The following is a 24,970-nucleotide window of genomic DNA, read 5'->3' as shown; positions in this document are numbered from 1 at the left end:
CCTGCGAGTGACGTAGGACATAGGGGCCAGCCCTATGCTTTCGCTTTGGCTAGGTTTCCCTAAACCACCTGGCTGCTTGCTAATTCCTGCTTTTGTCCTGATTCTCAGGATGCTTGAGACATTAGCCATTCTGGCACGAGTCAGGTGGGAGGGCAGATGGGTTCTGGAGAGCTCACCCGACTGGAGCTGCTGTTATGGCCCGGTTTGCACATTCAGCCTGTGGCCAGGGGTCTGACTTGCTCTATTCTGGCCCTGCAACCCTTCAGGCAGAAGAACATTTCCCCGAATACGGCGTCATCAAGGCAACCTGTTCACCCTGGTGCCCTCCAGCCGCTCCCTGAGCACAAATGGCGAGAACATGGGCCTGGCGGTGCAGTACCTGGACCCCCGAGGGCGCCTGCGGAGTGCGGACAGTGAGAACGCCCTCTCTGTGCAGGAGAGGAACGTGCCAACCAAGTGTGAGGAGTGGGCCCTGGCCAGGTGGAGGCTGCCCAGGGGATGCTCAGACCAGCTGCAGGGCGGGAGGCCAGCGGGTCCACTGGGGCTGTTTGGCTCAGCAGTTGGCAGCTCTGGCCCATCCGCTCCCAGTGGAAGAGCCCGAGGGTGGGCAGCAGATCCCCTGGACCTTAGTCCTCACTCCACTGTTGTGTGACAAGCACTTCTCTCTGGCCTTTAGTTTCTCCATGTTTAAACTGAAGAGCAGTCTCCTTAATCCCTGACGTAATGAGATATTTGGGGGCCTTGGAAGTATGAAGGTATTTAATCAATTCAGATGAACATTTAACCACTATTTTAGCCAATCCTCTGCTTCTCAGGCCTTGGGCCTTAAGGTCTGATTGACCAGGGCACTGAGCCTGTTCCAGATGGGCGTGGAGATGCTATGCTGAGAGATGTGATGATGCCGGGTGAGGGGGCAGCTCGGGCCTCTGTAGGATGAGGCAGGATATCGGTAACTAAGTGCACGAACTCTAATGCTCTTTCCTTCTGTTCTCCTGTAGCTCCCAGTGCCCCCATCAATTGGCGCCGGGGGAAGCTCCTGGGCCAGGGTGCCTTTGGCAGGGTCTATCTGTGCTATGATGTGGACACAGGACGAGAACTTGCTTCCAAGCAGGTCCAGTTTGACCCAGACAGTCCTGAGACAAGCAAGGTATTGCCTTCCCCATGGTCTGACTTCCAGTTCCTCCCTCTCAAGAAAATACCTGTCTCGTTGCACAAATTGCTCGAGATGCTACAGGTTGCTTCTCCCATCATTCTTCCTCCCAGGCTCCCTTGCTGTTGACCCTGGCCCAGGGGAGAGATTGGGTATGAGGAACTGAGTTGGTGCCAAAGTACCAAGCAACCCAAACTGGGAGGTGATGGCCAGTGCTACAAAGAGCAGTACCTGCCCCACCCTCACCAAACAGATGCCTCTGTCTCCCAGCTCTCAGACCAGGAAGGAGCCTGTCTTTGGAGCTTAGCTTTGGATGTGACCTTCATTCCAGTTTGAGTGGATAAATACAGCAGTTATCTAAACTGCTTAGTTGCCCCCACAAACCCGTCTCCCACCCCACTGTCTGCTGTCTTCCAGCATGGGAGTGCCACCATCCCAAGGCTTAGCCGGCATTGTGGACAAGGGCCAAACAGTTGAGAGAGTCCCCCCTTTTCTCCAGCTGAAGTTCCCAAGGCAGACAGACTCCTCTGAGGCCACTGACTAGGGCAAGCTGAGCTGATCCTAGGCAGGTAGAACCAGGGCCCTGAAAGCCTAGGTGACCACTGGGCCTCTCCCCTAGGAGGTGAGTGCACTGGAGTGTGAGATCCAGTTGCTGAAGAACTTGCAGCACGAGCGCATAGTGCAGTACTATGGCTGCCTGCGGGACCGTGCCGAGAAGACTCTGACCATCTTCATGGAGTACATGCCGGGGGTATGTGCCCCTGATGCATGTGGGACACGCAAGAGAGGACCTCTCCTGGGGCTGTGGGCTGTGGAGGAGGGGTCCCTTTGACATGGGTCTGATTACCTGAGACTCCAGAGGCTCAGGGGGGAAGGTGAGGCAGTGGCAGGACTTGGAGTCAGCAGGCCCTGCGTCTGGCTGCAGTGATGGTGTGGGATGAGAAATGTCCCAGGCTACCCTAACCTGAGGCTTACAGGGCAGCTGCACTGTCCAGTAAGTAGCGCCTTTACCTAGAGTAGACAGACCTCCCTTCTGGATTTGGGTCATCTGTTGCTTAAGGAAGGGACTGTCTCGGACTTTTCTCCAAGCTGCCTGACAGCCCCTAGCAAAGTGCCTGGCACATCACAAATGGGAATCAGAAGAATCACTCCTTCGCCAAATGCCGGGGGCTGGAAGTAGCCTTGCCCCTTCCCACCACCTTCCTGCAGTGACTCCCTCTGACTCCTGTGGCTTTAGGGCTCAGTGAAAGACCAGTTGAAGGCCTACGGAGCTCTGACAGAGAGTGTGACCCGAAAATACACCCGGCAGATCCTGGAGGGCATGTCCTACCTGCACAGTAACATGATTGTTCACCGGGACATCAAGGGTGAGCAGGGGCAGGCTGTGTGGTCCCCGTGACCTAGTTACTTGGGAGCTTTCGACCTGGTCATTTTGAACTTTCTGAAAAGTGGAACCCTAATTGCTTCCTTGGGGGATTGGCATGAAGATCAGTTAAGCAATTTGGGAAAATACTGTGAAGTGCTCTGCAGATGTTGGCCATAGTGATGACGGTTTGGTGCTGTAGGGCTGAGGCTTCCCGTCACTAGCCTGTTTGTTCTGTGCAGGTCATGTCTAATTCATGGTATCCCCCCCATCCTCCCCAGCAGCCCTTTGACCTGGGAGGGAGAGACAGAGGGAGGATGGTGGAAAGTGCCCAGGGGTCCAGGGTTGCAGCCTCTGCCCTTTCATGCCTTAGGAGCCAACATCCTCCGAGACTCTGCTGGGAATGTGAAGCTGGGGGACTTTGGGGCCAGCAAGCGCCTGCAGACCATCTGCATGTCAGGCACGGGCATGCGCTCGGTCACTGGCACACCCTACTGGATGAGCCCTGAGGTGATCAGCGGTGAGGGCTACGGAAGGAAGGCAGACGTGTGGTGAGCACTGGGGACGTGCTGGGACCCCATCTCCCTGTCTGGGCTGTAGCGGCTCCAACTTAGAAATGAGGCTTGGGGGCTTTGCAGTGTGGCAGGAGGGAGTGAGAACTCACCTCTGGCCAGCGAGGCCAGGTTGCAGGCTCCGTGTGGGCAGAGGTGGTGGTGCCTGCAGCAGTACATACAGCAGATGCGCTGTGTTTTAACTCTGAATAGCAACTGTTTTGTTACCACTGAGAACTTAGGCCATGGAAAACATCCCTGATGTTTGCTAAATCCCTGAAAGAACTGGGATCCAATCTGAAGGCCTGATCTGTCTCTAAACAGCAGCAGGCTTGCGCTCCCTCCTCGTGCTCAGGTGGCTTGCATCTGCTCTGCCTAACTTCATGTCCATCCTCTGAAAGGGCCTGAAAGTTGTGAGAGCATCACTTCCTCTTACAATGTTACTGTGGTGGGATGAATAATGGTCCCTGAAGATGTCCACATACTAATGCCAAAAGGATTAGTAAATGTACCTGTGTTACCTTATATGACAGTAAGGCCTTTGCAGATTAAGAACTTTGAGATGGGGAGATGATCCTGGATTATCCAGATGGGCTCAGTATAAGCACAAAGGTCCTTATAAAAGGAAGGCAGGATATCAGAGTGAGCAGTAAAAGGTGACAAAGGAAACAAGAGGTTGGAGTGACGCAAGGCACGGGCCATGAACCAAGGAATGCAGGCAGCCTCTAGTAGCTGGAAAAGGCAGGGTGATGGATTCTCCTCTCAGAGCCTCCAGAAGGAACCATCCCACTGATACGTTGACTTTAGCCCAGTGAGACTCACTTTAGACTTCCGACCTCCAAAATGATAATAAATTTATGCCACTAGGTTCGTGGTAATTTGTTACAGCAGCAACAGGAACTAATACCGTTATCTCAGAGCTCTTTCTGAACATGCTAAAGTGGTTCTCTTCCCCAATGTCAGGAAGCACCTGGGTGGGTGTAGGTTGATGAAGCCCACATGGACGAAGCTGACGGGGCTTTGAAGCCTCTTCTGGCCTTGGGGACCCCTCTACAGGGGTGTCAACCGTCAGCTTGGCCCATCCTGTCTCAGTGTGTTCTGGGAAAGGCACCTCCTTTCACAACAGTGGGCAGGGCAGCTGGGAGCCTGGGGAGGGTTGAGGGGGTGACACTGGGGTTCTCTCTCCAGGAGCCTGGGCTGCACTGTGGTGGAGATGCTGACAGAGAAACCACCTTGGGCAGAGTATGAAGCCATGGCCGCCATTTTCAAGATTGCCACCCAGCCCACCAATCCTCAGCTGCCCTCCCACATCTCTGAGCACGGCCGGGACTTCCTGAGGCGCATTTTTGTGGAGGCCCGCCAGAGACCTTCGGCCGAGGAGCTGCTCACACACCAGTTTGCACAGCTCGTGTACTGAGCTCTCAAGGCCACGCTGTTGCTGGCCGCCCCCTGCTGCATGGGCGAGGGGCTGCTGTGGGGCTCAGCAAAATTGCTGCTTCTCCCAGGCAAGGCTGTGGACCATGGAGCTGCAGTCCAGCCAGCGTTGTCTGTGCCCTTCTGCTGCTGGGGCCCAGAGCCAGGTAGGGTGGCTGCAGCCTCACGGACTGGGAGCCCCCAGCCTGCCAGACCTGAAGCTCCAGCATCCTAAGCTCAGCCTGGAGGGGAAGGGGCTAGCAACAGCGTGCGAGGCGCCGTGGGCCCCGTCCTCGGCACTGTGTCCTGACACCACGGTCAGCACCAGACCCCCGGGAGTCTGGGGGCACAGGATGGACACGAGGGTCTGAATAGTGTTACTTTCATTCAGAGTGTTATTTTGTTTCTCCTCCCCATGTCTGGAGACCACCAGGGCATCTCTGGGCTGGATGAGCCCACCCACGCCTGAGGTAAAGCCCAGCATCCCGCAGCCAATGGAAAGCGGAGGCCTGGGCTGCACTCCCCCTGGAGCCCCAGGCCAGCTTGCCAGTCCCTTTCCTTTACCAAAGATGAATGAAGCAAATGTTATGCTGCCTTATTCAGGGAAGGAGGAGCCTGTCCTGCCTGCCCCCATGACCCTGACCCCCTCCCACCCTCAAGCAGGGGCCTGAGATGTGGAACTGCCCCCACTGAGAGGGAGACCCAGTTTTGTCAATGCAATTGTCTCTGTTTTACAAGTTGGAGTCACTCTTATGCTGTACCCAGTTTCTAAACTGGAGACTTCGTGTGCCCTCTGGGCTCTGAGTACCCCTGCTCTGGGCTTGGGCCTTGGGCCAGATTGGAAAGAGCTGAAGGTCATGGCCTTTGTGCTCCTGGCCTGGCACCTGTTCCCCTCCTGGGGCAGAAAGGACGATGGACAACACAGTGAAGGCATCTGAGCCAGCTGGGTACCCTGAGTGGGCCGTTCAGGGCAGCCAGGGGAGTCGTATCAGGCTGTCTGCGGGTTACGACCTGCTAGGCCAGAGCTCTCTATGATGCCACCAACTGTGTCCCAAACTGCAAAGCTCTGTTCCTCCTTGGCCAGCCTTGCTCATCCCCATGAGGTCTCAGCCTCTTTCCCTTGTTGCTCCTATGGGGGAGGAATGGCAGCAGGGGTCAGGGAGCCAGTATCTCCAAGCAGCTTAGAGTTGGCCTTATTTACCTCAGCCTGGGCGCTGGTCCTTTCTTCCGGCCCCTCCCCTCCAAAAATGTGCCTATTGCTAGAGCTCCTCCCTCTCCAACACCCAGTTTCCTTGGGAGTTGTCATTAAAGGAAAAAAAAAAAAAAAAAAGCCAGTGCCCAGGGATGGGTGTCTCCAAGGAGCTGGGGATTAGCGCCAGGCAGCTCATTGCCAGCCTTGCCCACTTCCCCACGGGCACCAGAACAAGCCAAAGCCTTCGTTGTATGTTGACGATGCACTTTTATGAATGTAGTTTCTATCGCTGTTTTTAGCCTTTTCACATCATGTAATGTGAGGCCTTGTACTTGTTAATTTATATCTCAGATCATATTTGATGGTTTTTATATATATCAATCCTAGACTGTTACAGGTGATGGACGCCTCAAGAGAGAGAAGAGAAAATGAAAGCAGCTGGTTTTGCAGGAATGTGTGTTGCACGGTGCCAGTTGGGCCTGGGCCCCTGTTTCCATCCTTTTCCCCCAGGGGCCTCTGTCAGGCACCCCCAGGCGGGCGCTCTGAAGACAGTGAGCATGTGCTCCTGCCTCCACCTTGGCTCTTGGCCCAGGGTGGGGACTGGCCCCTTGCCTCGACCAAAGCTGCCGAGCGGCAGCTCGGCCTCTCCACGACCCCGTCCTGATGGCTGTAGCACTCTTCTTGGGCCCACACCCCCGCCCCCAGTCCCTGACCCCCGCCAGGAAACGGCGTGGTGCCGGTGCCGACAAGATGAGACGACTCTGTGTCCCAGGTTCAGGCTCTCACAGAGCCCCACCCCCCCCCGGGGTCTTGCCGCACAGGGAATGTTTTTAAAAATGAATTTGCGAACAAGCCAACAAATCCTACACTCCAAAAAACCACGACCCTGATTTTTTGTGTGCCAAAAACTGTGGACATGCTGGCTCAGCATCCTCAGGACCAAGCTGTTGCTTAATTTTAATTTATTGTTTTTTTATTAAATAATCCAGATGAAAAGTTGTGGGGCCTAGGATGGCCTGGCCCAAAGGATCTGAAGGGCCGTCTCCTAGCAGCCCCAGGCTGGCTGTGGGAAGGGCCTGCCACCACTTGCTCATCAACCCGTGGGGTATGTCAGCCTTGGCCAGCCCGACACGGAGAGGCCAGGGCTGGGGACAGTCCACACTCCACCACCCTCCTGCCCACCCCAGCTCTGTGTCTGTGTCTGAATTGTGGATCGTGCAGAAGAACCTGCAGCCATAGTTATTTTGACTATATCTTGACCGAGGGCTTGCAGTGCAAAGCCAGGCCAGTGTCGTGCATTACTTACAATAAAAGGGATCATTTATACCCAAGGGGTCCTGTGGCAGTGCTTTTGGTTGGGGGGGTGGAGGGAACAGGTGTCTACCTGGGAGAAGCTGGGTATGGCGCCTGGCAACAAGCTTGCCTCCCTTAGCAGATGAGAACTTGAAATGACTCCAAGAGGGGTCCTGGGGTGGTGTGACTTGGCTGGTACCAGTCTGCTAGCTCAGAAGTGGCTCCCTTTCTTCCCCCCATTCCTCGGAGCTCTGCCGAGGGTGGTTCTACCACAGCTGACTCACTGAGGTGGCACTGTCAGCTCACCTGACCCAAGTATCAATGTGGCTCCGTTTCCAGGACCTTTGTGGCATCCACTGGTCTTCCCAGCCCAGGGAAGGACTCACCTGAGTCGTATCCTTGCAGGGCAGGGATCGGGCACCTCCAGGAGCCACCTCTCTGATAGCTCCCCCATGGCTATCTGCTGCTGTTGCTTAGCTTGGAGCAGAGAAGGACCATCCTTGTCCCCATCTGAGGCCTCTGGTGCAGACGTTGGACCTGCCCCAAGTGAGGCTCTCAGCAGCCCTCCTCACGCTCTGAGGACCCAGGCTCGGGGTGCCAACTCTGCTTGCTGTTAGCTCTGCCATTTCCAGGGGCAACATAGCACAGTGGCCCGCCCACCTGCCTTCGGAGTTTGAGGCCCAGCTCCCTGCCCTGTTCTATGGGCATGAGGTCACTTAGGAACTTAAGGACGTATATGGGGTGGAGGTAGCAAATCCCCCAGGAGTCTGCCCTCTTGTTCCACCAAGTCACATAGTCCACAGGCAGTTGGGGGAAATCAGGATGGTTGGGTCTGGGGCAGGACAAGCCAGACATCCTGCCTGTATTCTGTTGGGGTGGGGGTGGGAGCAGGGGAGGATCTTAGGTCCTCCAAGCTTGCCTTGTTTGTTGTAAACTGTTGTCCCCTCAGAAGAGCAGACGAGCTGTTTCTCCTTAGGCTGCTTGGGATGGTGACCACGGCTGCCCCATTCCCTGGAGCTTGAAAAAGCAGGAGGAAGAGGACAGATGGGGAAAGGGCACAGAGACTAGGAGACCTTTGATACAAATTGCTGGATCTGCTGGTTCCCACCATTCCAGGGCAAAGGGGGCTCAGACGACTCAGCAAAAGGATTCTGTCGTGTACCCCAACATACTGAAGTGTAGCGAGGCGCAGCACCATTACCCACTGACGGCCTGACCTTAAGCAACACAGACTGAGGGGCAAAGTGGAGTTCAGTCATCAGACACTCTGGGTTTGACAGTATGAAGACCTGGCTGGGAAGCGCACCCCCTTTTCTCAGGCTGCCCAGTGTTCATTCCCCTGACACCCATCACCATCAGCCCCCCACCACCAATCAAGGCCAGGGGTGCTTTGGGCTGACCCTGTCCCCCTTCACTTCTGTGTGGTGACTCTGTATCCTTCCTGCCACAAAACCCCCATCAGGCCACATAATACACAGTCAGGATCTGTTGAAACGTGTTTAAAACAGGGTTGATTACAACAGTCAAAACCGGCAGAAATGGGAGAAGAGGGGAACGTGACCCTGCCAGCTCCCCACCAGTCTCTGTGGCTCTCAGCCTGGCCGGTGCTTTAGCTTCTGCTGCTTCCGTGGTGTGGGATGGTCCCAAGCCCTAATGGGCATGCCCTGCCTCGCCTGGGGGTGGGGGGGGTGAGGAGGGCGGGGCTCTTCCACTTTCCCTCCCCTCCCCCACTGGGTCCTGGTGGGCATTTGGAGAGACCCAGCAGGGGGCATCCTGGCTCACCTTCCTGCAGTCTCCATGGCTCAGGACCAGGCTAAGGGCAGAGGTAGATGGGGAGATGTGGGGGCCACACAGGGCCCTGGGTGGCAGTGAGGGAGCTTGGGACCCTGAGGGGGGCATGCTGACTCCTTGCTGGAGAAAAGGCACCTAGATAGGGAAGCTGGGTTGGGGGGCCTTCCCAGGGGGCCGTGGGGTAAGGTGGGGTAGGCTGGAAGCAGCAGGAAGCGGGCTGGTGAGCAAAGCCCAGTCCTGGTTCCCTAACCCCCCCACCCACTGAGGGAGAAGGAAGGAATCCCGAAGCAGAGCCCTGCCCCCAAGACCCTCTGCCCGAGCAAGACAGCCTCATCCCCTTCCCACCCTGACCCCGCCGGGGCCGGGTCCAACCTCTCTCCCACCCTGCCCGCTGCCTGCTCCAGGCCCTCGACGGAAGGAGGAGGGAGTGGATGGTGAGAGGGGCCTCAGGCTGTCTTGGTGCCGGGGTCCACCTCCTTGTGGGCCCAGAGCTCCTTGTGCTGCTTCCGGCCGAAGCCTTCGTCGTAGTTGCCTTTGCTCTTAAACAGCTGCTGAAAGTGGGGTTTGCAGTAAAATTCTCCGTGCAGCGCCGCGTAGCTGCCCAGGCTGTAGAAGCAGAACAGCTGCGCTCAGGTCGGGTCGGGTCGGGTCGGGTCAGGTCAGGAAGGCCAGGGCGGGGGTAGGGCAAGGGCGCACCTGAGCTTGGTGTGGCAGTGCTTGCAGCAGAAGCAAGAGTTGTGGAAAATGAGCTTGTCGGCCACCAGCCGCTCCATGGGGTACACGGTCTTCTGGCAGGCAGTGCAGGTCTCCTTCACCTGGGCGCGAAGGCTGAAGGACTTTCGGGAGAGACCCCATCAGGGGCCTGACCAGCGACCAGCCCGCCCTCCCGCACACCCCAGCCTCAGGGCCCTACCTTGGAGCGCTGAACCGCGCTGCTGCCACTGCCACCTTTGGCTTCCTGAGGGAGAGGGCAGGCGGGGCAGGGTCAGCTGAGGAGGGCCCCAGACCATCACCAGCCCAGATCCCAGGGACAGTCAGGAGGAGGGGAAGGGAGACAGGCAAACACGCCGCTCAGCACGCCTTCACCCTCAGGCCAGACACCTGCGGGACTGGAGTGCCCTCCCACCCGGCTGAGCACCTACGTGGGAGGGGGTGGCCTGGGTGGCTCCTGCAGCCTGGAACATGGCTCACTGGCGGCGATGGAGGCCCCGTGTGGAGCCGCGGCACCCGCTGGGTTCTGCAAGGGGAAGTCGGTTGAGAGGGCCCCACAAGCCCTTCCCCAGCCCGCAGGGTGGGGGTGGGGTGTTTACAGGCAAGGGGCTGGGGGGCCGCGGTTGGGGCTTTCCCTAAGTCATTTCCTGTTGCTCTGGGTCTTGCCACTTCCGCCCCTCACCCACCTCCCCCTTGGCCCGCTCGTCCCCCACGCGGCTCCGCAGGGGGCAGGGGTCCCTGAGTGGAACCATGTGTCGGGGAAAGAACAGTTAGCTGGCAGCGACTGGGGGAGGGGCTCCGCGCAGCGGCCTGAGCGCTTCGCAGACCAGGACCCCGCCTGGTGCGAGGGGAGGTCAGGAGAGGGCGGGTCCTGGGGGGGGCGGGGGGGAGGCGCGGCCAGAATCCGCTGCCCCGGCCTGACCCCGGCCCGACCCTCCCCAGCTCGGGGCCGAGGCGCGGGGGCCCGGGCGCTCCTCGCTCGGCCGACCCAGCCCCTGGACAGCGCTCGCGGGCCGAGCCGCCCGCCCCGCCCGGCCGAGCCGCCGCCCGCGCGCCCCGCTCCTCCGTCCCGATCCCGCGTACCGGAACCCAGACCCGGGACTCCCGCGGGTCCAGCCGAGGAGACCTCGGCCCCGCCTCTGTCTGGAGGCCGGACCCGGAGGGCGGACGCTGGCCTCGGGGCCACGGGCGAGCGCGACGGGTTGAGGCGCTCGGCGTCGGGACCCCGTGGGCGGCGGCCCTCGCGCCCACAGCCCCGACCTGGGCCGCCCGGATTACGAGCGTGATGCCGGCCCCTCCCCTGGCCCGCCCGCGGGTCTCACCGGGCCCCGGCCTGGGCCGCGGGGCGGGGGTCGGTCTCCGGGGAACGCCTCGGGTGCGAGGAGTGCGCGGGCACGAGCTGCCGCCGCTGGCAGTGGTCCCCGAGCGGCCGCGGCCGCCGCCGCCTTATTACGGCGCCGCCCCCGCCGGCCCCCGCCCCGCGCCCGCCCATTGGCTCCGCAGCGCCCGGAGCCGCCTCCGGGGCCCCGGCGCCGCCGCCGACCCCCTTTCTGCGCTTTGTCTTCCCCTTGCTCGGCGTCCCCCGCCTTTGTCTGCCCCCAGCGCCGACCCCGCTCTCCCAGCGCTCCGCACCGCCCCTCGGCCTTGGCGCCCACCATCGTCGCGAAACCGGCCGCCCCGTCGGCCCGCTCCGGACAGAGGCAGGGACCGGAGCTGGAGGACCCGCGCCGCAGGCCTCGGGCCAGGGGCGAGTCCAGGTGGAGCTGACTGGGGTCGCGGGACAAATGGCGCTCCCGACGAGGCCCTCGCGGCGGAAAAGGATAACCCGGCGCGCCTGGGCCTTTCGCTGCCTCCATTTACCCGCTCCGTGGGCCCTGCGGCACGAAGGACCCGCGGGGGCCGCCCCGGAGGCCCGCCCAGCGTCCCCGTGCGGCTCCCACGCCCCCTCGGGCGCCTCGTCCTCCCGCCGCCCGGGGCGCCTCGCGCGCCCATATGGCCGCCGAGGAAGTTGGCAGGGGCGGCCGGGCACGCGGTCTGGCCACGCGAGGCTGCGAGGCCCGGCCCGCGCCGCAGAAGGGCCCCGGGGTCTCCGTGTTCGGTCAGCTTCGGCCACCAGCCCTCAGCGCCTTCTCTTGGCGCCCCGGAGAGAGGGAAACCGGGAGCCTGCGGCTGTGGTGCCCAGAGGCTGCCGTCCTAAAGCGCTTCTGTGGAGGGACTTTGTGGGCTTCGTCACCCCCCAACTCCCAGCCCCTGCCGGCACCCCCTTCAGGGAAAGAGATCTCCATCCTTGAAACAAGCAATCCTGGGTTCAACCAAACTTCATTTGACACAGGGAGCGAGGCCTGAAGATTTAAAGTGACTCGTTCAAGTAACAAAGCTGGAGCGGCAGGGCTGGCGTGAAAGGCCAGGCCTCCTGACTGCCCCCCCCCCCCCCCCCGCCCCCCAGGCCGAGCCGGCTGCCTGGGCTCCTCCGGCACACGGCACTAAGGGTCCCAGGGAGCATCACTCACTTGTGGGGTAGAGCCTCAGCTCTGCGGGGAGCACAGGGAAGCCACCTCCCGGTCGCAGCTGGAAGCTGTTTCACGAAGCATAGCCCTAAGCATAGCTGCCCTGCGATGGCAGGAGTAGAACTAGTGGCTAAACAGCGAGGCCCACAGCCTTGTCAGGAACAGAACAGCTCATCGTCTCACCTGGCAGGACAGTGAGCGGGGCAGCAGGCATCCCCAGCCCCCGGGTGTTCCCTTGGCTCGCTCAGGGCACCCAGGCTGTGCTTCACTCTTCCCCTCAGCCTCCCTCCCTCTCTGGAGGAAGTTTTACGTTTGGGTTGAGCTGCAGCCCCCCGAACTCCCTGGATGGGGTGTGTGAGAACTTCTAAAACTGTTAACAGGCATCTTTACCAGCCAAGCTTCCACACCTGTCGTCAGATGCTCAAAGGGGGCTATGGTGATGCAAGAAACCTGAAGCTCTCTGAGGTGCAAGGAGCAGCGCTTGGCTGGTGCCTCAGGCCCCCCTGCCGTGCCCAGGATGACCCGCAGCTGAACTGCGGCGGCCCCCACAGAATCAGCCCTTGGGGCGCCGACAGCAAGGTGGAGCAAGCAGATCAGAGGGAAAAAAAACAAGCTGCCGAGGGTGTTAAGAAAAGGGAACTTGAGGTTAAAAAAAAAAAAAAACTAGCTGGCAAGAGGGCTGGAAATAAATGTGACCTGGCCTTCTCACTCCCTCCGTTTCAGGTTTCCCCAGCCCTCCCGGCTGGTGCGAGTCCCTTCCCCTCAACCCCTGTAACTGCCCAGGGGAAGAGGTTTTCTATTTTTCTTTTTAAAACTGATGTTACAATTTCTGAGGAAAGGGAAAGTGAGGGCATTTGACGGGTTAAAGCAGCTACAGGAAAGAGGGAGGGGCACTTCCTTGATCTGACATTTGAAGTACCCAGGCTAGAGAGGGGCACCCCCCTGGGGAAACTGGTGGTGGAAGGGGCCCGGCTGGGGGGCGCGTGCAGGCTGGGACGCACACGCAGGAGCCCGAGGTGAGAATCACCCCCTGGCCTGGACTCCCTGGCTGCCAGCCAGGACGACAGGAAGGGCGGGGGCCGGGTCTTAGGTTACCTGCTCTTTGAGTATGAGTCCCAACGGTGAGGAGACGCTGAGTCCTGTTCCAAAACAACCCCGTCCACCGCCTTTCCTGACAAAAGTGAGCCTCTTCTGCCTGGGCTCCAGTGGCCCAGAAGTGGTCCTGCAGAGAGGCCGGTCACCAGCGCTCAGACCTTTCCAGCCCCAAAGCAGTTTGATGGCCACAGGCTAAAATTAATCGTCTCAACGTTAGATAGTTAAGAGACAAATCCATTATGGGTTTTAAAAGAAACGTGTGCTGTGAGGCTGTCTAGCTAACGAAGGAAGTCACCGCTGTGCTTCCACAAGCACTTGTGGGACCACTCTCAGATGGCAGAACCGGGGGTGGAATGACTCACGTCCGAGCCTGCATGGCCAACACACAACAATGTCACTCTCCAGTGGATTCTCTGGAACTTTTAATTTGTTCTGGCGATGAAACCAACACTGCATAAGGACTCAGGCCCTCAGGTTAGGCAAAAATTATGGCCCTTGGAGGAAGCACCAAGGCGGCCAGCAGGAGTCGGTGAGATGGACCCTTCGTGGGAAAGGAATGAGCTACAAAGATGAACCAAGAGAAGGTTTCAGGTGTCAGGGCCCAAGCAAAAAGGGGGAGGAGGATGGACTGCCCTAGCCTTCAGCTAGTGCTTATAAAGAAACAATACCCTTGCCTTCAGCTATCAGGGAGAGGTCCGAGGGGAGGGGAGTCTTATTGCTTGCCCCTCTGGACCTATAGGATCTGAGAGCAGGGGAGAAGGACGCAACTAGGCTGGTAGGAGAGCCAGAGTGGGAAGAAGTCGCACAGCTCCCTGGGTGGGTGAGTCAAACCCTGGCCTTGGACTTCAGCCGCCACAGCCAGAAGAGCATCTATTCCTTCTGAAGAGGTCAGGTCACCTGAGCTCACAGGACTGGGAACGTCAGCTTTCCGGCCCCTCCCAATCCCTGGTTGTTGGGATTCCCTCGTGTCTCAAAAGCCTTTGGAGCAGTAAAAAAAAAAAAAAAAGTTTCCTTCCAGGAATTTCTTTCCCAGTCAGTAAGCAGCCAACACGCCTGGCAGAAATGTCCTTTCTGCTCAATCTGCCCCCAGGAGGGTGGGAGTGCAGCCAGCCCTCAGGAAGGGTCCTGGAGGCTCACGCAGCCTGGGATGGAGAATGTGCACCTTCTTCAGAGGCTCAGAACTCCCAGTCGTCCACCTCCAGCTCTTCCAGGTTTGTTACCAGGCCAAAGATTGCACTGTGATCCTGAGACTGGCTGCCTTCAAAACTGGTGATGGGGGTGACAGGACGAAGTAACTCCGGCAGAGCCTCTGAGGCACGTCGCTTGATCTGGGGGAGGAGAGAGAGTTGGGTGTGGATGCTGTTGCTTTGAGTCTCAGGACATCATGGGGCAAGGGACCACGGCCCAGGGACAGATGGGCTGTTGGAGCCACGAGTCTCTGGGAGGAAGGAGCAGCGCCTTTAAGGGGCTTTGGAAACATGGTCATTTCTCTGATTTGAACGGAGGAGGAGAGAATATCTAAAGACCCCAAAGCTAAGGGGACTGAGGGTGGTTGGAACCACAGGCAAGAAAAAGAACCAGGGAGCCTTGGGAAAGTGCTACTGTACCTGCTTGAAGAAAGAATGGTTCAGGAGGGTGCTAGCACTTGGTCTGTAGAGGAAGGGGAGGAGAGACCAGCATCAGCCCTGTGCCCGGATTTCCCCAGTCCTGCTGCTTCTACCTTACCCTCAAGTGCCCCCTCTCCTTCCCTCAGCTCACCAAGAAACAACAGCCAGAGCTACCCAGGCTGGCTTCCTAGCAAACCCCTCCTGCCGAGGGGGCTCTGGACTCGTCCCAGGAACCCAGACTTTTACAGGACAGAGGCATCCTCTCAAACCCGGCCTTGCACTCCAGAGCCCCCTGGGCTCCCCACAAAGCCCACTCCCAGCCCAGCAGACATACCTTACATCCGGGTTGCGCTGAAGGCACTGCTCCACAAAGTGGTGGAAGTGGGGTGAGAAGGTGCGGTGATAGGGGTGGGACGGCGTGTCGCCATTGGAGGTCCTGGGGGGGCTGGGGGCCAGGCTCTCACTCAGGCCAGAGTTGGCCGCTGAGCGCGAGGTGCTCATGGTCAGCTCCTCGGCAGGGATGGTGCTGGTGTCCAGCAGGCAGGGTACGGTGCCGTTCAGCTTTTCCAGCAGCATCTGGGGAGGACAGAGCCAGGGGCTAGGCTGGAGGGGGCCCCTGGAAGGCCTATAGAGTTTCTTCACAAGTATACTTTCCCCAACACATGAGTGATTCGGGAGAAGTAAAGAAAGAAGTGGAAAAAGTCTGACTTTTCCAAAGGACTGGCAGCCACACCCTAGCAAGGCCAAACTGACGAGGAGGACTGCAAAGGAGTACCCGCCTCCGCCGTGGTTGGAAGGCAGGGGCTTGCAGTCTCTCCCCCTTCGTAAGGCATCAGATCCTTCCAACTGTAGAGCCCTCACCCTAGGGTCAAGGTGGCAGCCAGGTCCTTTCTTTAAAGCCCAGCCCCAGTGTGCCACGCCCAGGTGGGTCCGATGGGGTTCATTCTGGCCGACTGTCACTGCAGCGGGCTGCACAGCAGCAGTGCACCCAGGGGCGGGCTAGGCAGCTGTTCCGAAGTCCTCAGACTCCACACATGTAAAAGCAGCCCACCTTGGGGACTGCTGTCCTCATGGACCTCGTGAGCTGTTCAAGGCAGAAACCTGGAAATCCTTCTAGAGCTGTGCTGTCCAATATGGGAGCCACCAGCCACATGTAGCCATATATATATATATATAGAGAGAGAGAGAGAGAGAGAGAGAGACAGAGAGAGAGACAGAGACAGACAGAGACAGAGAGAGAGATTTTTTTTGGTTGCTCTTGGCCATGCCACTTGGCTTGCAGGATCTCAGTTCCCTGACCAGGGCTTGAACCTGGGCCCCAGCAGTGAAAGCACTGAGTCCTAACCACTGCACTGCCAGGGAACGCCCATAGCTATTTATCTTTATTTAAATTCAGCTTAAAATCCAGTCCTCAATCTCGCGGGCCACAGTGCTCCACAGCCACAGGTGACTAGTGGAGGCCACGCTGGACAGCCCAGGTACAGAACATTTCCATCACCTCAGGAGGTTCTCCTGGGCACTGCTGTTTCTGCATCCCTACCTTGTTTACCTAAAAATGGCCTTTTAAGTCCTTCCTGAGCATCCGTTTCTGTCTTACTTAGACTTCCTAGACTCCTTACCTAGATAGATTTCCATACCCTCCTAACTAGTCTGCCAGAGCTAATCCATCTGCGAGAGTCATCTTTATAAAATATGTATCTGATGCTATCACTCCTTCAGCAATTCTCCACATGCTTTGGGACAGAAACCGAACACCCTGGCGTGGCACACAAGCAAAGTCCTTCGTGATCTGCCCTTGCTTCCTTCTCCAACCACGTCACCTAGCAGCCCCCCAGAAGCACCCGTACTTCAGCCATTTACAACTACCTGCTCTTCCCAGATCCTGTTTTTTTTTTTTTTGCGGTACGCGGGCCTCTCACTGTTGTGGCCTCTCCCGTTGCGGAGCACGGGCTCCGGGCGCGCAGGCTCAGCGGCCATGGCTCACGGGCCCAGCCGCTCCGCGGCATGTGGGATCCTCCCGGACCGGGGCACGAACCCGTGTCCCCTGCATCGGCAGGCGGACTCTCAACCACTGCGCCACCAGGGAAACCCCGGTCCTGTTCTTTCTTGACTCTGGGTCTTTGCACATGCTGCTCCCTCTGCCGAAAAGAGTTTCCTTCCAGTTTCCATTCTTCACACAGTTAATTCCTATTTGCCTTCAAGTCTCAAGGGTCACCTCCTCCCAGAAGCCTTCCCAGACCCCCTCCTCTAGAGCTGCCCTGTGGCCGTTCTCTAGCTCCTCCTCTCCCCACAGGGCAAGCAGTCTGTGGGTTCTGGGAGAGGCTGACTCAGAGCCTACACGCCCGCCCCCACCCCCTCTCAGGTCTAGATCATGCTCCAGGTACTTGGGACCCAGGTAATCCTTGCCCAAATGACCCAAGTCCACTTCCTGGACTTGATAAGACCTGGATAACCCTCTTCCCTGGGTCTGTCTCCAAGGGTAGACGATGCCACTGGCTGCGTGTATGCCTAGAAGCCAAGGGCGGTGGTTAAAAGGGGCATGAACAGAAGTAGAACGTGCAGGCTGGAGGTTGCAAAGGTACTGACTGGAACGTGGTAGCACAGAACCTGAGAAGTCTAAGAATTCTAAATTAGAAACTGGTCCTCCAGGTATATGGATCAAGGTAAGAATATAGAACATATTTTATACATCTATAAAACTTTGTTAGCTTAATTTATATGTTTTAAATAGACACCTGGTGTGTGGGCTCCAGGCCTGAAATTGTGAGCCCACACCCGCGCCCCCCACCCCCGGGCTCCATTACCACCACAGTTACCACTGACAGAAGTAAACAGTTACACAACTATCCCCCCACTGGTGGGGCTCTTGAAGGAAAGAACTGGGTCTTTCATCTTAGTATCCCAGGCTGGTGTCCTGCGTGTGGCGGTTCCTCAGCAAGTGTTTGTGGAAGGCAGACAGGCAGGAAGGCAGAAGGAAGCCCCTGGGCTGCAGGCTCACCTGGGTGGCAGGCATATCCTTAAAGGGGACGTGGCCATTGGCTAGTTCACAGGCCGTGATTCCCACACTGTAGATGTCAGACTTGGCATCGTAACCCTGAAGATTCTAAATCAGGAGAAAAGAGCCACAGGTCACTCCACACTGTAGCCTTGGCCATTGTTCTTAGAGAAAGAAGCGAGTGGAGCAAAAACCGGGGAGAGGAAAAGAAGGCCTGTCCCCAAATCGGGACCGGCTGCTGAGACTTTCCTCGCCTGTACTACTGAGGGGTCACTGCTGTTTTAGAAGGAACGAATGCCTTGCTGATGCTCTGTGGCAGCAGGAGGACGTGCTCCTGCTTAGGACAGGGATGTAGAGAGCGCCAAACATTTCCCAAACGCTCTTCTTCCCAGGAAATGGCAGCATCTTTGAAGGGAGCCTCAGGCGCAGCTTGGGACCCTCCCCGGGGGGGGGGGGGGGGAACGAGATCAGCGGCCAAGGGCGTGGAACACCCGCGCGAGAAGCGTCCCAGTTCCACCTGCCACCAGGGAAGCCCTCCCTCTGGGAACCCCCATCCCCGGAAATTCCTGAAGGCCTCCTTGGGGAATCACGAGCTGGTGGGGAATGGGGGCTCCTTGAGACCCAGTTCACAGACCTGCTGGAGGACCTCTGGGCTGAGCCACGGCAGAACCTTGATACTGTACTTGGGGAAGTCGTGGACCACACGCTGCCGCTGCCCATGGCTGATCATGCTGAGGTTGCTGCGTAAGCCAGACAGGTAGACCTTCCCATCCGCTGAGATCAGAACATGGCTGGCCTTGACACTCCTGGGGGGCGGGGAGGGGGTCACGGGGCAGCAGCAGCCCCTCACACCACAAACCTTTGTCTTCACACACTAGACCCAGTCAGCCCTCTCCCCTGGCAGGTGTGTGTGTGTACTATACGCATATACATCACATAGATATACACGAACACGCATTTTTATGAAAATTTTCAAACATACACAGAAAGAAAAAATAGCATGACCCCATTTACATATCACCAGACTTTAAAACTTATTTATGTTTTGTTAAAGTTCTCTTTTATGCTTACAGACCATTGCTTCCTCTACCATCTACTGCCTTTAATCTGTACGTTCTGTTTGTAGGTATTCTCGAAAGTGTATTGTTTTTTCTCACGTGTTTTCTATTGACCTAATGGTACTGTGTTATGCAGCCCATTCTTCAGTGTAATGTTTCCAAGACCCATCTGTGCTGCCAACTGTATACACCTAATCGTTGCTTCTAAATGCCACCTGCACTCTGGGGTGGGGTCTAACACTTACTAATCCATTCTTCCAGGAAGGACACTCGTGCTGCCTCTCATCACCACAAATATGAACAAAGATGTCCACATACATGTCCCCTGATGGGCCTGTGGGAGGGTTTCTTTGGGGTATGCACCCAGAGGCAGCACTGATGGTCCTGGTTCTAAGTGACTCCGACTGGCTGTGTTGGGCCACCTTCCACTATCCGGACGGGAGACCCACCTCTTCACCGCACCGGTCCCCACCCAGCCTCTGAATTACAGCCAGTCCCACGGGTAGAAGGTGACATCCTCCTTTTTAACTTGATTTTCTGATTCTTGCTAGACTTGAGTGTCTGTTCCTATGACCATTAGTCTTTCAGGTTTTCTTTTATAAACTCCACATCCTTTGCTCATCTTTCTGTTGCTCTGCTATCCTTTTCTTATTGATTCACAAAATTTCCTTGTTACTAATCTCCTGTGTGTTTTAGACAAAACTAACACCTTCCACGCTGTAACTCCTTTCTTAACTTTGTTCCTGGTGTCCTGTATTGGAGAGGAAGTTTTAATCTTGATATTATCAATTCCATCCATTTTTTGCCTTGTTTTGTGCATGTAAAACATTTAGAAGTTATGCCTCAGGTCACGAAAATATTTCCTCGCGTTTCCTTCTATCTAAGTCTATCGTTTCCATGTAGGCCTTTAATCTATCTGAAGTGCTCCTTTGTATGTGGAGTTAGGTAGGGGTCCTAGTTTTATTATCTCCCCTACCACGAGCTGCTTTTCTGGACACCATCTACAGAGCAGTCTGTCTTCTCCAGAGCCTCCCAGCATAGGGCTGACTCCAGGGCACACCCCAGTATGGGCGCTCCAAGGAAGGAGAAGGTGGGGTGCAGAGGCCCACGTCAGGTGTTCCCCTCATACTCGGGACCAAGCTGCTCGGTAAAGAGAACGTCAGTAGCTTTAGCGCTGACAGGGTAAATGCTCTGCCCTCCTAGCAGGGGCAAGGGCAGGATTCGACCCTTGCTTTAAACTCTGGCTTCACTAGCTTCAGTCACCCTTTACTCGAGGGCTCATGGGCCCAGATACCACTCTTATAAAGGGTTAACAGGCCCAAGAAAGCACCTGTGCACGTATCCCATGTGGTGGATGTAGTCCAGGGCCTTGAGCGCCCCCTGCAGTATGTAAGCAATCGTCAGCTCATTCATGCCGTCCGTGAAGTGTGTGCAGATGAGGTCCTTTGCAGAGCCTGAGGAAGAGGATCGTGGGGACGGAGCACAGGGTGACAGCACGTGAGCAAGCTGAAAGCAGAGTTCTTAGAACCCATCCCTGCCAGGACCCCTTTCCCACTCACCGTATGCCATAAATGATGTGACAACCCACAGCTCATTGTCTGCGATAAAGGTGGCTCGATATGGCAGGATATTGGGATGGCTGAAGAGCTTAGAGACATGGAGCTCCCCCTGAAAGCAATGGTGAGCTGCAGTCAGAACCAAGGGGCCCCAAGGAGGACGCTCAACATGAAGGTGGCAGCACGAATAATACGGGGACCTAGGCCTCCCTGCGTGCCCTGCTCAGAATCCTGGGAGCAGCCCGAGCAGGTGCCACCAGTATGAAAGGAACCAGGCTCTGCCATCTCAGCAGGGAAGCCAGCCCTCCTTCGCCAGCTTCTGCCTAACTTGGGCTCTGCCAGCCAATCCTAAAGCACCTCGAGAAACCATTCCCTGCCAACAGGGAAACTGCTAACACCACAGCAGAGGGTCACAGTGCACCACCTCGGAGGCCATGAAAACAAACCGCCTACTGCAGACTTAGGAAGTTATAAGCTTAGCTCAACTTCAAGGGCCCAGGCACAGAACTCCTCTTTAAGATAAGAAAACAAGGACTTCCCTGGTGGTGCAGTGGTTAAGAATCTGCCTGCCAATGCAGGGGACACTGCTTCGATCCTTGGTCTGGGAAGACCCCACACGCCGTGGAGCAACTAAGCCCACGCGCCACAACTACTGAGCCTGCGCTCTAGAGCCCGCGAACCACAACTACTGAAGCCCACGCGCCTAGAGCCCGTGCTCCGCAACAAGACAAGAAACCACAACGAGGAGCCCGCGCACCGCAACGAAGAGTAGCCCCACTCGCTGCAACTAGAGAAAGCCAGCACGCAGCAACAAAGACCCAAAAAATTTTAAAATTAAAAAAAAAAGATAAAACAAAAAAGTGTTTTCCTATTATAAAGGAAAATGTTGTTAGCAATAGAAACACGGAAAGAAAGCATTAAAGAACAAACAACAACTACTAAACATTAGAATAGATTTCTCCAGCGACCTCAAGCTGAGAGCTCCCTTCCTCAGAAGCAGCTATGAAAAGCGTTAAGACCGATGGAATTTTGAAATAAATTTGGACAAAAGATGTGAAAAAAAATTTGGACAAAAGAACTACAGCAACTCCAGGGTCCTGGCCTCTGGGAAATGAGCCGAGGTCAAATAGGCAGCAGCACCTTCTGCCTGTCCACGGCTGTACGGGATAAAGACAAGAATCACAAAGCTCAAATAGGCTCTAGAACAAACTCAGATAAGTTTTTTCCCAAATAACTGAGCAGGGACTGACATTCTGTTCCATCCTCAGACCCCAAAACTACTCTGAACACATGAACTGGTACTGGGGCACTGTCAGATAAGCGTGAGTTCAGAAAAACATTGTAATTGAAGGAGGGCGCGGGGCTGCAGCCAACTGTACTGAAAATACACTGAGCCAGGCCCTAAATCTAGGGAGTTCCCAGGGCAAGCCTTCCTCCCCAGGCACTTACTAGACCTGCAGTGTCTCCCAGTTTAACAAGAGGGCAGCTACTTGCTTCTCCAGAAGAAAGGAACCTCAGGCAAACAGGGCACTAAGAGTCGGAAGACGGTCGCCCGTAGCCAGGCGAGCTGCCCCGCACCTGGAAAGAGACTGTCTGGGTGTGAAGCCTGCCTCTGCCACTTACTAGTGTGAGCGACCAGGGGCGAGTTACTTAGCCTCTCTGAATAATAAATACGTGAATAAATGAGTCACAGGAGGATCTGGTGAAGAAGAGGGGAATATAAATTGGGCTGAGCAGTGTTATAGAACCCTTAATGCCAAATGCCCAAAGTTCTTCACCGAGAGCTTCCGTAACTTCCTGGCTTGGTCTACCTTCGTTTCCCGCCAGCTGTTTCAGAAGACAGATGTAAAGATGCCTTGTGGTTACTGCTGGAACTAAGAGCCCTCCCTCCAAGTGTCACATTCACGTTCGATTACCTGCAAGAACGTCACCATCTCATTGGAACAAGCTTCTAGGTTAATCCTTCGTACTGTCACATACTCGCCCGCTGGTTTGTACCTTGCTAGGTTCACTGTCATCAGGTCCTCAAAGCCTTTGCCTAAAAGAAAAGGGAAATGCCGTAAACAGGGACGAGAGCAACACAGGTTTTCATCTTCCTTAAAGAGACTTGATTTTAAAAGAAAATTCAAGGTAAAACTTTCATTTCTGTTATTTCTTGATTCTTCTTCCATCAGTTCCTTCTCAGCCAACTATTCTGACTGACTATGGCCCAGGACACCAGAAGTGTACAGCCCAAAAGGAAAAGTTGAAAAGAGCTTCTCTCCTGGAAACATGATCTCTTCCCCTACACTTGGAAGAAGAAAACCATAGAAGAACCACAAAAGCCAGTTTTGTCTCCACGAATCCTGCCAACTGGCTGACAGCTTATGGCACACATTCACCCGAGGATGCTGAGACGGCTGCCATGATTCCCTGGAGCATGACAGTCCTGGACATTACCTATAACGGTGAGCAGCTCATAACACCCTCCCTCGGGCAGAAAGCTACTCATGATCTCCTGTTTAGAAAAGGATGCTATCGACTCTGCGCTCGCCTCATTGGTCTAAAGAAAAAGAAAAACAGGTTAGTAAGAGGAACTTGGGGACGGGATGAGAGTGGGGAGATGGTAATTCAGACCCACAAGGAGACTGGCATGTAAACAAACATACAAACTCTGACCCTGGAGCAAAGAAACAGTTCCAGCCCTACTTGATGAGAAATAGAAAGTAAAGCATCAGCTGTTCAATGCAGTCACTGGCACTAATATCAGAGCAAGCGTGAGCGCTATCTACGAGTGGGGGTGGGGACAAGGGCCAGCTCTAGTCAACACTTGGTTTGCTTGTCCTTCCCAACAGCTGGCTCATTTGCTAAAAACTATGATATTCTTACTTGGGAAAGGATGTCTGGAGAAAGGCACATTTAGAAAAGAGAAGGGGAATGAGAGGTGGGGTTTCTCTTGAATTTCCTGCTGCATTAGGGTCCTTTTTTTATTTTTTTTGGCTGCGTTGGCTATTTGTTGCTGTGCGTGGGCTTTCTCTAGTTGTGTCGGGCAGGGGCTACTCTTCCTTGCGGTGTGCAGGCTTCTCATTGCGGCGGCTTCTCTTGTTGCAGAGCATGGGCTCTAGGCTCATGGGCTTCAGTAGTTGTGGCACACGGGCTCAGTAGTTGTGGCGCATGGGCTTAGTTGCTCCACAGCATGTGGGATCTTGCCGGACCAGGGCTCGAACCCGTGTCCCCTGCACTGGCAGGCGGATTCTTAACCACTGCGCCACCAGGTAAGTCCCTAGGGTCCTATTTTTAAGGTCCTGACTAAAAAAATCCCAAAGATCAGACGCTGAATCTTGCTATAGGCAAAATGTGGCCCTAAGAGGCCCCCTTGTTAGCAAACCAAGAGGCCAGACCAATCATTCCCTGACATTTCCAAGTGAAGCCAGAAAACAGCTAACACACTGGGCTGCAGGCAGGGAACAGAGCTGTCAGGTCTCAGTCATCATCCCAGGCAGCAGAAGTGACCTGCTCCCTCGTCCCTGTGCACTCAGGCTGCAAATGAAGCTGGATTCCAGCCATTTAGGATGTGGGTGTCACATGTGAGGTCCTGATGGAAAAGTGCCCGGCAAAATACATGGCAGGCCAATGGCTCTTCCTTCAGTTTAATAGGTTCAGTTTCCTTCTTCCAAACCTAAATTTATTCGTATGATTTAGGGACTGTGAGTATTTTTCTTTCTTTGGGATCCTCTTTCTTGAGATGTATGTCTAACTGAAACAAAGAGCCTTAGGCCAGCTCACAAGTCATATGCTGCGTTCCTAAACCTGCCCTCCGATCAGGAAAAGGTCTTTGAATACACGAAGGCTCTTGGCTCAGCACGAGACAGAAAAGTGCTGGAGTCGAGAATGTTCTGACGTGCTGGTGTCACCTTGGGGTGGGGGTGGGGTGCCTGATGTTTGAAACACATCTGGTTTCAAAACAGTTGATGCTGCCAGTGACGGAAGAAACCAAATGGGGTTTTACCTCCAGCACCACTTAACATTAAGAGGAACCCAGTCAAGCAGAATTGAGCCCTGTTAGCAAATCCCAGTTCCAATTTAATCAACTTTCTATTTCTAAGATTCACCTATATTGTCGTATTTAGCCTTATTGTATAATGCTCATCTTGTGAACATACCTCAATTTATCCTTCCAATGCTGAGGGGCTTTTGCAGTTACTTTTCATTCTGCTATTACGAACTGTGCTACTAAAAACACACTTGAATGTGTTTCTTGACACATAAATGCAGGAGTTACACTAAAGCTTGCACCTAGGAGTGGAACTGGAGGTCACAGAGTATATGAACATTCGACTTTAGAAAAAAATGCCAAACGGTTTTCCACAATGGTTATATCATTCCCGCCAGCGATACATGTATGTTCTTGTTGATCCATCTTTTCCCCAACACTTGGTATATTCAGCCTTCATTTCTGCCAGTCTCATTGTGGGTCTGATTTACATTTCCGAGTGCTAATGAAGTTGAGCATCTTTTCATGCATTTATTGGCTACGTGGGTTTTCTCCAGAGTGAAAACGCCTATTTCTGTCTCTTGTCCACTTTTCTACCTAGTTGTTTTAATGCAGGATTTCCCCAAAGGAGGCCCCATGGAACACGGATCCTGCCAGTTAACGCATGAAAAAAGTTTACACGTCCAATTAACTTACAAAATGCAGCACTCTCCTT

General features: G+C 55.5%; 3 protein-coding genes across 18 annotated transcripts in view; 1 reads left to right on the top strand and 2 right to left on the bottom strand.

Moving 5' to 3' along the window:
• Positions 1-7,000, top strand: part of MAP3K3 (mitogen-activated protein kinase kinase kinase 3) — a 71,117-nt gene extending 64,117 nt beyond the window's left edge. For all 5 annotated transcript variants that reach the window (XM_027081228.1, XM_027081227.1, XM_027081229.1 and 2 more), the window contains 6 exons: positions 267-458; positions 999-1,147; positions 1,770-1,901; positions 2,388-2,517; positions 2,887-3,064; positions 4,253-7,000. In XM_027081228.1, the coding sequence (XP_026937029.1) occupies positions 267-458; positions 999-1,147; positions 1,770-1,901; positions 2,388-2,517; positions 2,887-3,064; positions 4,253-4,481 (1,010 nt within the window). In that variant the 3' untranslated portion in view covers positions 4,482-7,000. The remainder of the gene's footprint in view (positions 1-266; positions 459-998; positions 1,148-1,769; positions 1,902-2,387; positions 2,518-2,886; positions 3,065-4,252) is intronic.
• Positions 7,001-7,500: 500 nt separating this feature from the next.
• LIMD2 (LIM domain containing 2) lies at positions 7,501-10,912 on the bottom strand. Of its 2 annotated transcripts, none has more exons than XM_027081247.1 (5): positions 10,787-10,912; positions 9,896-9,990; positions 9,667-9,711; positions 9,450-9,589; positions 7,501-9,359 (listed from the first exon to the last, which is right to left on the bottom strand). In XM_027081247.1, the coding sequence occupies exons 2-5, from the start codon at positions 9,935-9,937 to the stop codon at positions 9,200-9,202; spliced, it is 387 nt and encodes a 128-aa protein (XP_026937048.1). In that variant the 5' UTR covers positions 9,938-9,990; positions 10,787-10,912; the 3' UTR covers positions 7,501-9,199. The 2 variants fall into 2 exon arrangements, with proteins under 2 accessions (XP_026937048.1, XP_026937049.1); XM_027081248.1 differs by lacking the exon at positions 10,787-10,912 and adding an exon at positions 10,548-10,764.
• A 2,559-nt stretch (positions 10,913-13,471) lies between these two features.
• Positions 13,472-24,970, bottom strand: part of STRADA (STE20 related adaptor alpha) — a 29,715-nt gene continuing 18,216 nt past the window's right edge. For all 11 annotated transcript variants that reach the window (XM_027081231.1, XM_027081233.1, XM_027081235.1 and 8 more), the window contains 9 exons: positions 22,722-22,824; positions 22,199-22,320; positions 20,286-20,394; positions 20,057-20,180; positions 18,303-18,474; positions 17,672-17,776; positions 15,008-15,249; positions 14,674-14,716; positions 13,472-14,394 (listed from right to left, as the gene is read on the bottom strand). In XM_027081231.1, coding sequence (XP_026937032.1) covers positions 14,242-14,394; positions 14,674-14,716; positions 15,008-15,249; positions 17,672-17,776; positions 18,303-18,474; positions 20,057-20,180; positions 20,286-20,394; positions 22,199-22,320; positions 22,722-22,824 — 1,173 coding nt within the window. In that variant the 3' untranslated portion in view covers positions 13,472-14,241. The remainder of the gene's footprint in view (positions 14,395-14,673; positions 14,717-15,007; positions 15,250-17,671; positions 17,777-18,302; positions 18,475-20,056; positions 20,181-20,285; positions 20,395-22,198; positions 22,321-22,721; positions 22,825-24,970) is intronic.

Source organism: Aethalodelphis obliquidens, unplaced genomic scaffold (genome assembly GCF_003676395.1).
Source record: "Aethalodelphis obliquidens isolate GAN/ISIS:26980383/991018 unplaced genomic scaffold, ASM367639v1 scaffold44, whole genome shotgun sequence".
Taxonomy (NCBI): domain Eukaryota; kingdom Metazoa; phylum Chordata; class Mammalia; order Artiodactyla; family Delphinidae; genus Aethalodelphis; species Aethalodelphis obliquidens.
This window is presented reverse-complemented; position numbering and strand designations above follow the sequence as displayed.